The 14,343-nt window shown below is 37.9% G+C and overlaps 1 protein-coding gene across 4 annotated transcripts in view; it reads right to left on the reverse strand.

The window, feature by feature from the left end:
- Nucleotides 1–2,919: 2,919 nt before the first annotated feature.
- PPA2 (inorganic pyrophosphatase 2) overlaps nucleotides 2,920–14,343 on the reverse strand; it is an 86,669-nt gene continuing 75,245 nt past the window's right edge. For all 4 annotated transcript variants that reach the window (XR_007125184.1, XM_047718134.1, XM_047718135.1 and 1 more), the window contains 2 exons: nucleotides 4,199–4,235; nucleotides 2,920–3,125 (listed from right to left, as the gene is read on the reverse strand). Coding sequence is in view for 3 of the 4 variants with exons in the window: in XM_047718134.1 (XP_047574090.1) it covers nucleotides 3,097–3,125; nucleotides 4,199–4,235 (66 nt within the window). In the remaining variant the exon portion in view is untranslated. The remainder of the gene's footprint in view (nucleotides 3,126–4,198; nucleotides 4,236–14,343) is intronic.

Raw genomic sequence — 14,343 nt, forward strand, 5'->3', positions numbered from 1 at the left:
CTTTATTCCCTTTTGGTTTTCATCTTCCTAGGAGGAGGCAACGCTAACATTCTGTGCATGAGCCCACTACCAAGACAGACATCTGGTTTTATTCTCCTCTTCTTAGGGGAACAGTCTCAAACAGAACATCCACTGAGAAATTCCCAGAATGATCTAGCCCTCGATTATCTAAACCAATGGATTTAAAACTTTAATACATAAGAAGTATGGGGATGAGGGGAAAACATGTTTGGGACTCCCTCTGCCAAGATTCTGATTTAACAGATTTTTAGGGAAAGCTGGAAAGATTTTTAAGAAGCATTCTAAGTGATTCTGAAGCTGGTGTTTCAAAGACCCCACAGGCGAACCCTGATACAGAGCTTGGACCGAATGTACAAGGAGGATGAAAAAAGACACTACCCAGAATCTGTAGATGTGATCCACTCTATAATAAGATAGTAGTAAGTAATAAAGATAAATGAGCAGTCACAAGACATATCTTTATCTATGACAATGTAACGATCCCTCTCCTGGGAATAAATCAAATGTTGCTGTTAATGAGTATACGAACAGCTAAAAATACATGTAGTCCTTGATGGAGAAATGGATTTTATGAAATTCAATGCATTCCTTCTGCAAAATCATGGAGTGGAATTAAATGTCCCATGTATGAAATGATGCTGTCTGTATGTGAAAAATAAAAATGAAAAGAAAAAAATTTCAGACACTTATAGTAACAGCAAGTTTGGGGAAAATGAATCGTCGATAGTCTACCTCTTTGCTTTTTCACATCCATGGTTACTGGCTCTAGTATGTGTCACCTAAATCCATTCATGGTTCACTTTTGGCTTCCTGATTTGTTGCAGGCAATTTTAACAATGATTTACTCTACTTTTTCGAGGAGTTTTCCTTTATAACTATATAGTATAAAATCTATTCAATTTAATTGTTCCATGGGAAAAGGCTGACAAAGATCAGATCAGCTAGTCTGGAAGACACTCTTAAACAATCATGAAATAGCCATACAATTAAATATAACTGTCACCATTATCATGATGACCATGTAGCAACATAGAAAAATGCCTATAAGAGAAACATTAATATTCAAAATTATATATTAAGATTTTAACTATGCAAAATCATATTCTGTGAATTTTGACTAACCCTACTGTAATGAGCAAGGCTCACTAACTAGGTAGCATCTAAGTACTACTGACTTCTAGAAGGAGGAGAGTAAACAGGTGTGAGTTGCCCCATCAGACATGGCCTCTCTCTTCCAACTCTCGGGAGATTGATACACGACATGCCACAAGTCCATTAATTTGTCCTTTGATAATTCAGTTTATTGTTTACAACTACTGCAATAATGGTTGTTCCTTATTTTCTCTATGCTTTATTCCCACAACGTTAAAAAAAAAATCAATGTATGAATAAACTTAAAAACAAAAAATACTCTCCTCACATTCTTAGATGTCCTCCAAAAAAGTTTCCACATTCTCAAAACCGTCTTGAGTGAAAATTACTATGTCACTTGGGCTTATCATTTTAACCCTCTGTGCCTGTCTCCTCACCTGTAAAACAGGCGTACTCTCAGCTCTGCCTACATCACAATGAGGCTGTATGTGGGAAGAAGAATGCATAGCAGGGTGGAAAAACACAGGATTTAGAGCCATACTGTCAAGAGGTCTAATTCTGGTTCTGAAAGTTACTGTGTGACCTTAGGCAAGTTACAGAACTTCTCAGAGCCTCAACATGAAGTGGACAATCTCTACCTTATAGGGCATATGCATGCATGGCATCTAAAACCTACTACACGATAGATGAGCTCAAGAAATGGTAGCTATTATAACAGCTACACAACTTCAAAACAGATTATGCAAATAGAACATTCTATAATGATAACAAAGAAGAAAAGATGTGAACAGAACTGGCCTAAGAAGCACAGTAAGGGGAATGTAAGCAGACAAGAGTGCTTGGAGAGGAGTGAGCAGCGTGGCATGGCTGCAGGGTGGGACTCCTGAGGAAATCAGAGGGTCTGATTCTTATTCTCCAGAACATGGAAAGCCACTGAAGGTATTCTGAATAAAAATATTACAAGGCAAGACCTTGGCTTTAGGAAAATGACGGTCAAAGTGGAGGATGACTTGAAAAGGGAGAAAAGCAGAAACAGAGTAACTCGCTCAGGAGACAAGAGAATATGCAATGGAGCAAGAGCAATGGGGCTGAGGTGGAGGGCTGGATCTGGGAGGCATGGAGAGGGGCTGGGAGGCTGGTCCAAGCATCCAAGCGAAATCAGGGGGGAAACCAGCATGGTGGGGATGGAAGGGAATGGAGAAGGCAGAGAAACACTTAGATGATTTTCATGAATGAAGACAGGAAGAGGAGGCTTGATATGATTTCAAGGGTTTGAGTGGGGGTCTAGGAAAATGTGAATTCCACTGCTGAAGAATGAAGAAAGAAAAGAGAATTCAGTTCTGGACCAGAGGGGCTGCAGACGTCCAAGAGACATCCAAGAGAGACCTCAGGTGAGAGACCTGGGCTTCTTATGAAGACTTCAGCATCATCGCCAGAGAGATGAGAATTGAGACGAAGGGGACTGCATGAGAATCAGAGAGTTTAGGCCCTCTAAAATAATAAATTCTAGGAAAAGAGCCTTAATAAATGTAAACACATTTACACAGGCCTAGTAAGAGGGCAGATTTTGACTTAAGTTTCCACCAGCAACCTGGAGAAGATAATATGGTATGAAAATGAGAGTAGTTATCTACAACATCTAATTAACTTATAAAATTTATATTTTCTTTATTAACTTATAGAAATAAAAGCTAATAAAACTGATGGCTTCCTTCAGCCACAGAAATTAGCACTGGTCAAAACTCAATGCTTCTAAATTTCTGCTATGAAATTTAAATCTTTTCATATCAATAAATATCCAAACAATTTAAAAATATTGGTCTTTATTTACATATTGTATATCTCGAATAAGGCTGGGGGAAAAAGGTTTCAATAGGAAGTCAATAAATTCTCATAGATCTGCCTGTTGCTAGAACTTGGGGAGAGGGAGTTGTGGAGGCCTTGGAGATTGGAGTCTCGATGGCAGAACTTCAAATGTTCAAATCACTTGCCAAGGAAGTGCCACACTTGCTCTGTGTTTGAAATGGGGAAGAGGGTGTTGGGGAAAGGGTAAAGAGTGAGGGAGGGAGGGAAAGAGGGAGGAAGGAAGACAAATTTAATTTAGACCTTGAGGAAGTATTTAGGCAGAGAAAAACAATCATAAGCTTGGTACAACACATTTCCCTATTTCAAGTTACTCCCCTTTAAACTTTCATCCTAAGTTCTCTCATTTGGCTCAAGCCTTATATAAAACTGTGCTTAAAAACTCCAGAGCCTTCCCGTTTTATTCCCTACATCTTTCTGGATCATTTTATTCTCTACTAATGACACAGAGGTTAGTGTCCTAGCTACATATTGAAAGGTCTAGGAAAACCTTGTACTGTACTGACTGCCTGTCAAATATCCAAAATGGGATAGTATTGCAAAGAAACAGTCTGTTAGTTTCCCATATAAGGAATATAACTTGCTTTCCCATGGAATGTCTACAGATCTGCTCTTTTCTACACATCACAGAATGTGACACAGTAAATAGTTCTCATTTTTCCTCCAATTTTGCAAGGTGAATGCTCTTCTAATGTTTTATATTAAAACAAAGCGCCAAAAATCTTGCAAAGTTTCAAAGATGAATGATTTGTGCCTATGCTTATATTCTGAAATTTTTACTACACAACATTTTTACTTGTTTTTCACAACAGCTTCAAATAATGGTAACAAAAAATACAGTATTTTCAAACTTATTATAAATTTTGATTTTAGGATATTTAAAATGATTTTTTAAAATGGTAAGATAATAAAGAAAAATCTCCCAAATGCAGATATATGGAGTCCATTAAATTTATCAGAACTACCTGAAACCTCTCAGTACTTCACCTCAGAAGTCACTGATACAATCAAACTATTTTCTAGCCTAAAAGTAATATATTTGCTCCTTCTCATTTTCTGAAATTAGAAAAAAATTGATTTCATCTGAAAATTTTAATGACTATTTAAAAAAGTATTTTACATGGTTTATATAATGTTTAAAATAACCTATTATACTTTTTCTGGTTTCCCCCACTATAAACAAATTTATATATCTAGGCTCTTCAAGAACCAAAAACCATACCTTCTTCTTTACTTCCCTTATCTGGTGATGATGACACCTGAAAGATAAAAGCAGAGAAGAGTCCCTTATTATGAGTATCTGGATGTGGATACCACATCCACAATTGTTTTTTGTTTTTTCATGAAACTATAGAACAAACTAGAACCTGAGAAAAGTAAGTACTCCTCTTTGCCTTTAATTATCATTGCTTCTTTTGGATAAACAAACCACAGACTTTGAGTCAAATAAAAAAAACATGCTTAAAAATATTTTTTTCATTAACCCACGGGATACTGAGAATGCAAAGAGGACAGGGAGGTTTTCTTTCGGTTGCCTCCCAGGCTGAGGACTAGAAGACAAAAATCCAACACACACCCTACACACACACACACACACACACACACACACACACACACACACACTTTATTTAGCTGCCATCTAGAGCATTTAAATTAATTTTTCTGTTTATTTCCATGACTGGGCCAAGATTTTTAGAACAAATGTAGTATAATCTGTGACAGACAAGTTTGAAAGAAAGGTTTTTCTGAGATATCAGGTTTTTTTTTCCTAATTAAGAACAATACTTTTTTAGGTTTTTTTTTTTTTTAAACTTTTAATTTAGAGATCCCTCATCCATGGAGAGGAATGCACAAAGCCCAAGAATAAACATCTACTAATCACCACCCAAGTTGAGAAATGGAATAGGCCAGGTCCTTCCCCAGTCATAATGTTTTCTCCCCTCAGGAAACCACTACCCTGATTTTATGACACATATGAGGTTGAAACTGATTAATCAATTTCTAATTCTCTGATTTTGCTTGCCCACAACAGGAAAGATCTGCTTCCAACCTTTGAGGTCTGGGGCAAAGGTACAAAATGGAAGACCGCATACCATACATGTGAATACTTAAGAGTTATAAACCAAGCTAAGAAAGTGATGAGTGGAGTTTAGAGTAAGCTCCATCTTCCTATCTTGAGAAATGTACTTTTGTAATAACTTGGAAGCCCTCGTTTAACATTCCACACACCCCAGAGACTGCCTGAATACAGCCAAGTAAGGAAAAAAGGCACATGGCCCTCATCCTGCGCCACTTCTGTCCCATCCGCAGGCTCCAGTTCCAGCCCATATATCTATGTACTCCCTACCTCTGAAGAGCCTCCCAGTGGCCCCTGAAGAAGTAACAGTGAGCAGCACACCGTTCACAAAGGAATAAGCATGGACTTGGGGAGATGCCCATGAAGACCCTGGAAACACACCTGCAGCTATCTGGACAAAGAATCCCAGGATTCTGAGTAGCTAGAGGGTGGTATGGAATGGGGAGCTTGGCTCCTGATGAAGGCACAGCTTTGGTCCTTTGGTCTTGCCTTGTGAGGATGGATATAACTGATGAAGGCCAAAGCAAAGTAGGGCCTTCCTTGCTTAGGTCCAAGGACAGTACTGAATAAAAACAAGTAAGCAGGAGAAATTTCAACATTAAAATAGTCCCTGTGATAGTTAATGTGTCAACTTGGAGGGTGTTCGTAGTTGAGATTAACATTTAAATAGGCTTTACTCTCAGAAAAGCAGACTGCCCTCCATAATGTGGGTGGGCCCCAACCAACCAGGTGAAGGCACAAACAAAAAGACCAGCCTCTCCAAGCAAGAGGAGATTTTCCAGCAAACTGCCTTTGGACTTCATCTGCAGCCCTGGCTTCCCTCTATCTCCAGCTCCTGACCTACTTAGCAGATTCTGGACTCACTAAGCCTCCATGATCACTGTTTACATATATCTATACATCCTGTTTCTTTGGAGAACCTTAATATAATCCTCTGAATCATAAACAGTTTAAAGTTATTTTTCTTTCTGTTCTTTAAAAAAAGGCTAATCAAATACACTTTATGTTCTGTCACAGAAAAAAGATGTAACGATGTAAATAAGGAAAACCTCTGGATGTATTCTATGTAAAACATCTTTGAGATTTCCAAGAAAAAATTCTATTCAGCTTCCTAGCACAGAGAAAATGTTTAACAATGGTTGGTTTGGAGGAAGATGGAACTTATGCAAACCTGGGTGTGAAAGTAACATCATAGTATAAAAATTATACTCATTGAGAGTAGGCCTCTGGGATCTGGTGGCTGTTTAAGCACACAGAGAACAAGACAGAGTAACTTATTCTTTGAAATTGGTATGCTCTTTCAATTGTGCAAAACATCTATAACAAAGTTTGTTGGAAAGTTCGCTGTTTAGAGTTCCTGTTTAAAATGAGCAGCTGCTTCTTGCTGGAGCTGCCAACCATTTCAGAGGAAAGAAACATGTAGTATATAGGCATACATCAGAGAGACTGTGACTTTGGTTCTGCCACTGCCGTAATGCAAATATTGCAATAAAGTGAGTCAAATGAATTTTTGACTTCCTAGTAAAGGTTACCTATATACTCTAGTCTGTTAACTGTCCAAAGCGTTGTATCTAAAATAACAATGTACATACCTTAATATAAAAATTATTGCTAAAAAATGCTAACCATCACCTGAGCTTTCAGTGAGTCCTTTTTTCTAAGCAGTAGCTCTCAACGGTAGGCTTAAAATATCCCGTACACCGTGTTGTAAGCAGATGTGCTGTCATATAGGCTTTGCTGTTCCATTTACAGAGCACAGACAGAGTAAAGGTAGAAGAATTCTTGAGCCCAAGGATTTGCTGCACGGCAATGAAGTCACCAGCTACATGAGCCCCTGACAAGCTGGCTTATCCTCTGGCGCTTTGGAAGCCAAGCACTGACTTCTCCTCTCTAGCTTTGCAGGTTGCAGATAGCATCTTCTTCCAACAGAAGACCGGTTCCTCCACCCTGAAAACCCACTGTTTGGTGCCGCCGCGCATTCATCTTTTCAGCTAGCCCTTCCGCTGACCTGATGCAGCTCCTCCTCCATTAGCACCCGCTGCTTCACCTTGGACTTCTGTGTCACGGAGACAGCTTCTTTCCCAAAACCACACCAACCAGCCTCTGCAGCTTCCTCACCTCTCTCCGCCTTCAAGAACTGAGAAAAGTTAGGGCTTTGCTCTGGATTAGGCTTTGGCTTAAGGGAATGTTGTGGCTGCTTTGATCTGTCCAGAGCACTCGAACTTTCTCCATAGCAGCAATGAGGCTGTTGTCTTCTTATCACTTGGGTGGTCACTGCAGAGGTCAAGAACGTTTCTTTGCATTCACAGTCCGGCTAATTTTATGAAGTGGCCTAGTATTTGGTCCTGTCCCAGCTTTCGACATGCGCCCTCTCCATGAAGGCTCTTAGTTGTTTTCAGCTTTTGATTTAAACTGAAAGACATGGGACTCTTTCCTACCTGAACACTCAGAGGCCACTGTAGGGTTATTAACTGGCTTCATCAATATTTTGTGTCTCAGGCTATAGGAAAGCCTCTCTGAGCCAGATGGGGAACAGCCAGACAGTGGAACAGTCAGAACACATAACGTTTGTCCACTACGTTCACTGTCTTTTATGAGTGTGGTTTGTGGCAGCCCAAAACAATTACAACAGTAACATCAAAGCTCCCTGATCACAGATCACCCTAACAAATATGGTAATAAAAAAGTCTGAGAAATTTTGAGAATTACCAAAACATGACAGAGACACAAAGTGAGCAAATGCTTTTAGAAAAGTGGCATAGAGCCAACAGACTTGCTTAACACAGTTACCACAAACCTCAGTATGTATACAATGCAGCATCTGTGAGGCACAATAAAGGTAACAGCAATAAAATAAGGCATGCCTGTATAAAATAAGGTAACTGAGCAACTTCTCATTAACCTAAAAAGTATTAAAGGACAGAAACGAAAAACTACTCTAGCTGAAACATTTATCATAACATTTCATTTAAAAAATAATTCTCAGGGGCACCTGGGTGGTTCAGTCGGTTAAGCATCTGCCTTTGGCTCAGGTCATGATCCCAGCGTCCCGGGATGGAGCCCCGCACTGGGCTCTCTGCTCAGTGGGGAGCTGCTTCTCCCTCTCCCTCTGTCCCTCCCCACCCCCTGCTCATGCTGTCTCCCCCTCTGCCTCTCCCTCTCAAATAAATAAAATCTTAATTTTTTTTTTTTTTGCAGAATGTTATTTCTTCATTTTTTTTCTTCTAAGATTATTTTTATTTTTAAGTAATTTCCACACCCAACGTGGGACTCAAACTCTCAACCCCAAGATCAAGAGTCATGTGCTCAGGGCACCTGGGTGATTCAGTCCTGAAGCATCTGCTTTTAGCTCAGGTCATGATCCCAGGATCCTGGAATCCAGCCCTGCATCGGGCTCCCTGCTCAGTGGGGAGCCTGCTCCTCCCTCTCGCACTCCCCCTGCTTGTATTCCCTCTCTCACTGTCAAATAGATGAATAAAATCTTTACCAAAAAACAAAAACAAAAACAAAAAACAGTCATGTGCTCTACCAACTGAGCCAGCCAGATACCCCCTTATTTCTCCAATCTTAAAATATATTTCTTGGTTGGAATATATCCAGTATGTAAAAAGCCTTATAAAAAAGAAAACAGACATCACCAATAAGTCAAACCTGCAGAGATAAGAACTCATGGTTTGGAGTTTGTTTTTTTTTTTTTTTTTTTTTTTAACATTTCTCCATATTATGCCAAATGAGAATGCCAAAGAAAATGTCAAAAGAGAAACCAACATTTAAATCTGAAAACAACAAAGGATTCATGAGACACATCTGCTCTTCAGTTCTTCACCTACAGTCAATGGCTTCCTGATTCCTGAAGTAACAGCAAACCATACCTGCTTATAAAAAGTGGAAGAACTAAGAGCAGCACAAAGCACCTAGAAGTGACCCAATCCCAACTCTGTCAGGAGTCACCACCACGGAGTTTTCATGGCAAGAAACAAAGAAACCATTTTCAGTTACTTACTGGGAAAAACTGGGCACCCTCAAATCAACTAATATAAATTCTCTGCAAAACAGTACTATTTTATACTCTTATTCTAAAAATGCTATCTTCTCTCCTTTTCCCACTCCAAAAATACTTCTCATGAATATTCGTATCTTTCTTTCCAATTAATCTAGAGTTTGCATTACCAAAGTATTTCTCTTTCTTTTACCCACCAAAGAAAGCTTACTCTAGCCTCTGTCCCAATTCATAAAGTTCATAAGGCATTTGCTGCACTATTAGTTTTACTTTTACATTTCTTTTCTGATTTTTTGCTTTAGAAACCCAACAAAATATGACCAGTTCTGAGTTATCCACAGACAAAAATGTAGAGTATTTTAGGTTATGTAAGTTTAATCTACTTTCTTTTCAATAATGTATATAATTGGCTAGAATCAAACAAAATGATTGACCTTATTTTCATTTGTTTTATTCCCCTTTGAGAGTGATGCAGAATGAGCTCTAAGTCAAAAAGGAACATCTTAGGCACCTGGGTGGCTCAGTGGGTTAAAGCCTCTGCCTTTGGCTCAGGTCATGGTCCCAGGGTCCTGGGATCAAGCCCCACATCGGGCTCTCTGCTCAGCAGAGAGCCTGCTTCCCTCCCTCTCTCTCTGCTTGCCTCTCTGACTAATTGTGATCTCTGTCTGTCAAATAAATAAATAAAATCTTAAAAAAAGAAAAAGGAACATCTTTATGGTAATTCATTATTAAAAATTTTTAAATGTCCTTTCTTGATAAATCAGGATCTGGTTCTAGTGCACTGTTCTCTAAGATTCAGCTGAGGAGTCCTGACATCAAACAAAATCACTGTCCCAAATTTTATACAACACTGTGGATATCACTGCTTCACTAAAGAAATAAAGTCTACCAAATATAGTCAGTACATTTTTAATTAAAGTAGAAATGTCCCCCTTATTCTTCTCCTTCAACGCACTGCTCATGAACCTGTGAACTGTCATCATGGCTGTCTCTGAGCGCTGGGTGCTCCAGGTTTGCCTGAGGCTGCCAAGGGAAGGCATAAAGTCAGACTGCCGCTGCTGAGACTTCCCTAGGAGTTATTCGCTCCTCACAGTTCCAGAAGTTTCTAGTGCTTTCCAGCATTCCTGTGAGCTAAAGGTTCACAGTATCATGAGATTGGGTCCTTAAACTGAGCAGGAGTGTGCTTAATTATTCTCTTTGCCCTGGATCCTAAATTCTAGGAATTTTAATCCCTGTGGCTACCAGGCTGTGTAAAGCCTTAGGAAAGTCTGGGAATTTCTTTAGCAATGAGTGTGGTTCTTCCTCAGTCCTGCATGCACTGAGTTTGTGTGCGCAACCTCACAAAGGTCAATTCTTTTTTTCTTCCCCTCCAGTAAAATGACTACAGTCACCAAATACTAAAAAAAAAACCCACAAATTACCTAATTCAAACTTTCCCTAACTTCGCATGATGCCTAGAGGTTTTCCATTTCCTCAGAGAGCAGAATACAAGGAAAGTGCTTAAATAGAAGCATGTGGGAAAATTCTGGGGAAAAAAATTCCCAGATGGGAAAAGTGGTTATGTATTAGAATAAGTTGTTATGTTGTGGAAACTAACTTCTTCTCTTTCCTCTTCCCTTTCTTCCTATTTAAGTCTCTGAATATAGGATGGATTCTCACTGAATAATCTAAATTGGTCACAATGACTTTTCCAAACTCCAACAATGGGATGGGCTACCTCATGAAGGAGTGATATTCTCATCACCAGAAGTATTCAAGAAGCTGGAATAGAAGGGATATTTTCCCCTCTGTGGGCAATTTAATTCAACAACATTAATGTCAATAGTGATGATAAAACCCAAGGTGTATTGAATACTTTCTAGCTGTTTCACATTTTACCTGGATTATATCATTCAGTGCTCTACAATAACTCTTACAAGGAAGATATTATTCTTAGCTCCATTTTATAAAGAAAGAAACCAGGCAAAAATAAGTTAAATAATTTGCCTTAAGCTATGAATGAAAGACCTGATATTTGGACCTAGACAGACTGACTCTGGAAAATTTTTTTTTTTACATAAAGAAACTCACTGGACTAACAATGACATAAAATAAATGGTGCACACTGTATTTATAGTATCACTAAGTTTTGACAAATATACACACTTGTAATGTCATTATCGCAATCAAGATAATAAACATATTCACCACTAACCCCAGTTTCCTCCTGTCTCTATAGAAGAAATTATGAAACCTTTCCTTCCTGGCTCTCTCCCACACTTTCCAACGAATGATGCTTTGTGTCACTATACGTGAGCATTTGCCTTTCCTGAAATTTTATATAAATGGTATGATATAATATGTATGTCTGCCTTTTCTCACTCAATATATTTTTAAATGCAGCCATGTTATAGCATGTGTCAAACAGTCATTTCTTTTTATTGCTGAGCAGTACACCCACACTGAACTCACAAACTGAATATACCGCAATTTATCTATCCATTCATCTGTTGGTGGACATTTGGGTTGTTTTCACTTTGCCTATTACAAAGAAAGCTGAGATAAACATTGGTGTACAAGTCTTTGTATGGATATATACTTCCATTTCTTTTGGATAAGTATCTAAAAGTGGAATGGCTAGATCATATGGTAGTATATGCTTAACTTTTCAAGACAATGCCAAATTGTTTTTTTCCACAGTGGTTTTATCATTTTTCATTCCAACCAGCAGGCTATGGAACAACCAGTTCTTCCACATTCTTACCAACAATGGCCAATCTTTTGCAAGTTTAGCTATTCTAAAAAGTGTGCATAAGCATGTCACTGTGGTTTTTAATTTATATTTCCTCAAAGACTAGTCAAATTGAGCATCATCTCACATGTCTTCAGTAGGTCTGCTGTGGCAAAGTGACCACCGAAGTATTTTGCACATTTCCTTTGGGGGTGAGGGGATGTTTTATTTTCTTATTAACGAATTGTGAGAGTTCTTTATATATTCTAATATAAGTTCCTTTGTCAGGGATATGATTTTCAAATATCTTCTTACTGAATGTGGCTATTCATTCTCTAAAGAGTATTTTTACAGAAATTTTTAATTTTGATGAAATTCAATCGATCATTTTTAAAATTAAGTTATGCTTTTAGTGCCATATCTAAAAAACTTTGCCCATCTAACCCATGGTCAATTATAGTTTTATGTTTTAAGCTTTGGTCTAGGATACATGTTGGAAAATTATCATATATAATGTGCAAGGTTTGGAATGAAGTGAGGTTTCTTTGGTACCATATGGAATAATAACCAACTGTTCAAGTACTATTTGTTGAAAAGATTATCACTTTGAAAATCAGTTGTCCACATATATGTAGATCTATTTCTGGATTTGGTTTCATTGATTTGTCTAGTTTTACACCATTACTAAAGTATCTTGATTACTGTGGTTTTATAAAATGTCCTGAAATCAGGAAGTTACTATTCCAACTTCCTTCTTTATAAAGTCGTTTAGTCTATTCTAGGTCTCTATATACATGAGTTTGCTAATTTCTATAAAACGGTGTGTTAGAATTTGATTGGCATTACACTGAATCTATAGATCAATTTGAGAAGAACATCATAATCTGAGTCTTCCAACCTATAAACATGATATATTTACATTTACAAATATATCTGTTAATTTACTTCTCTGATTTCTGCTGGCAATGCTTTATTGTTTAAAGGTTCTTCCCATATTTTTTCCAGATTTATCCCTAGGTGTTTCATACTTTTGATGCCATTACAAATACCATATTTATTTTTAGTTTCCAACTGTTTATTGCTGGCCTATAAAAATAAACTTGTTTTTTGTATTTTGATCCTGTATCCTGCAACAAATGTTAAAATCACTTATTCTGGTAGCTTTCAGGTAGATTTTAGTGAATATTCTACATAGACTTTCATGTGTCTCCCTTTGTAAGATGAATGCCCTTTCCTCTCCTTCTTCTTATTGCCCTGGCTAGAACCTACAATGCTGAAAAAAGTAGAGAGAGCCAGCTCAGCCAAGCGTTGTGTTTATGGAAAGACTTTAAGTACACATTTAATTTGTTTATGCCTATTTCTTCTTCAGTGAACTCTGGTAATTTACATATCTCAAGGAATCTGTCCGTTTCGTACAAGTTGTCAAATTTACTTGTATAAAGTTTTTCACAATATTTTCCTATTGTTCTCCTAATAGCTGTAGAACCAGGAGTGAAGTCACTTGATTCCTGATGCGAAAGATCTGTCTTCTTTTTTTCCTTTCCTGATCATTCTGGCTAAAGATGTAGCAATTTTATTGATCATTTCAAAAGAACTAGCTTTTGCTTTTACCAATTTTCTCTACTGTTTTCCTAGGCATTCAAATTTTTAAAATTATTAATACTTCAAACATGCAGAAAATGCAGAGACTATTCTAACACCTACCTAACTCCCTACACTTTTAAAAGAGTTAACCTTATTTCAGAAACTTTACAACTGAAGTCTCTTTTTTTCTCCCTACTCATCCAAAATAAAAATCGTATTTATTTCCCTTCTCAGAAGTAACTTGTAACCACCATTCTAATGCTGGTGTTTACTGTTCTTATTTATGTTTCTAAAATGTGAACACCCTATCAGTTTGTACCCATAAAAATATATGGTACTGGGGTGCCTGGGTGGCTCAGTGGTTTAAAGCCCCTGCCTTCGGCTCAGGTCATGATCCCAGAGTCCTTGGATTGAGCCCCGCATGGGGCTCTCTGCTAGGCAGGGAGCCTGCTTCCTCCTCTCTCTCTCTGCCTGCCTCTCTGCCTACTTGTGATCTCTATCTGTCATATAAATAAATAAAATCTTTAAAAAATATATATATATATATACGGTACCGCTTTAGGTGTTTTGCATACTATGCAGTATGTCTTGCTGCAAAAGCTTTTTCTGCCCCACACCGCCGCACTTTCAGGTTTTATCCATGTAGAGTCGCATAGTTCCCACTTCCCTGTGGCATAACACTCCACCATATAAATATACTATAGTTTATTCCTGCAGCTCTTACCATAGACTTTTATTCAGTTTCCAGTTTTGCCATGTCTGATCACATAAACACACATATTAGTGCCTCTGCAGAATGTATACTTAGAAGAGCAATTTCAGAGTAGTGGATTATAAGTATCTTCAACTTTACTTATAATTACTTAATTGCTCTTCAAAGTAGTTGTACCAATTTACACTCCCATCAAACATATCAACAAGTATGAGAGGTCTCCTTTCCCTACTTGCTTAAAAACACCTGGAAAATCAGACTTTCATACATTTGCAAACCTGGTA

Source organism: Lutra lutra, chromosome 2 (genome assembly GCF_902655055.1).
Source record: "Lutra lutra chromosome 2, mLutLut1.2, whole genome shotgun sequence".
NCBI lineage: Eukaryota > Metazoa > Chordata > Mammalia > Carnivora > Mustelidae > Lutra > Lutra lutra.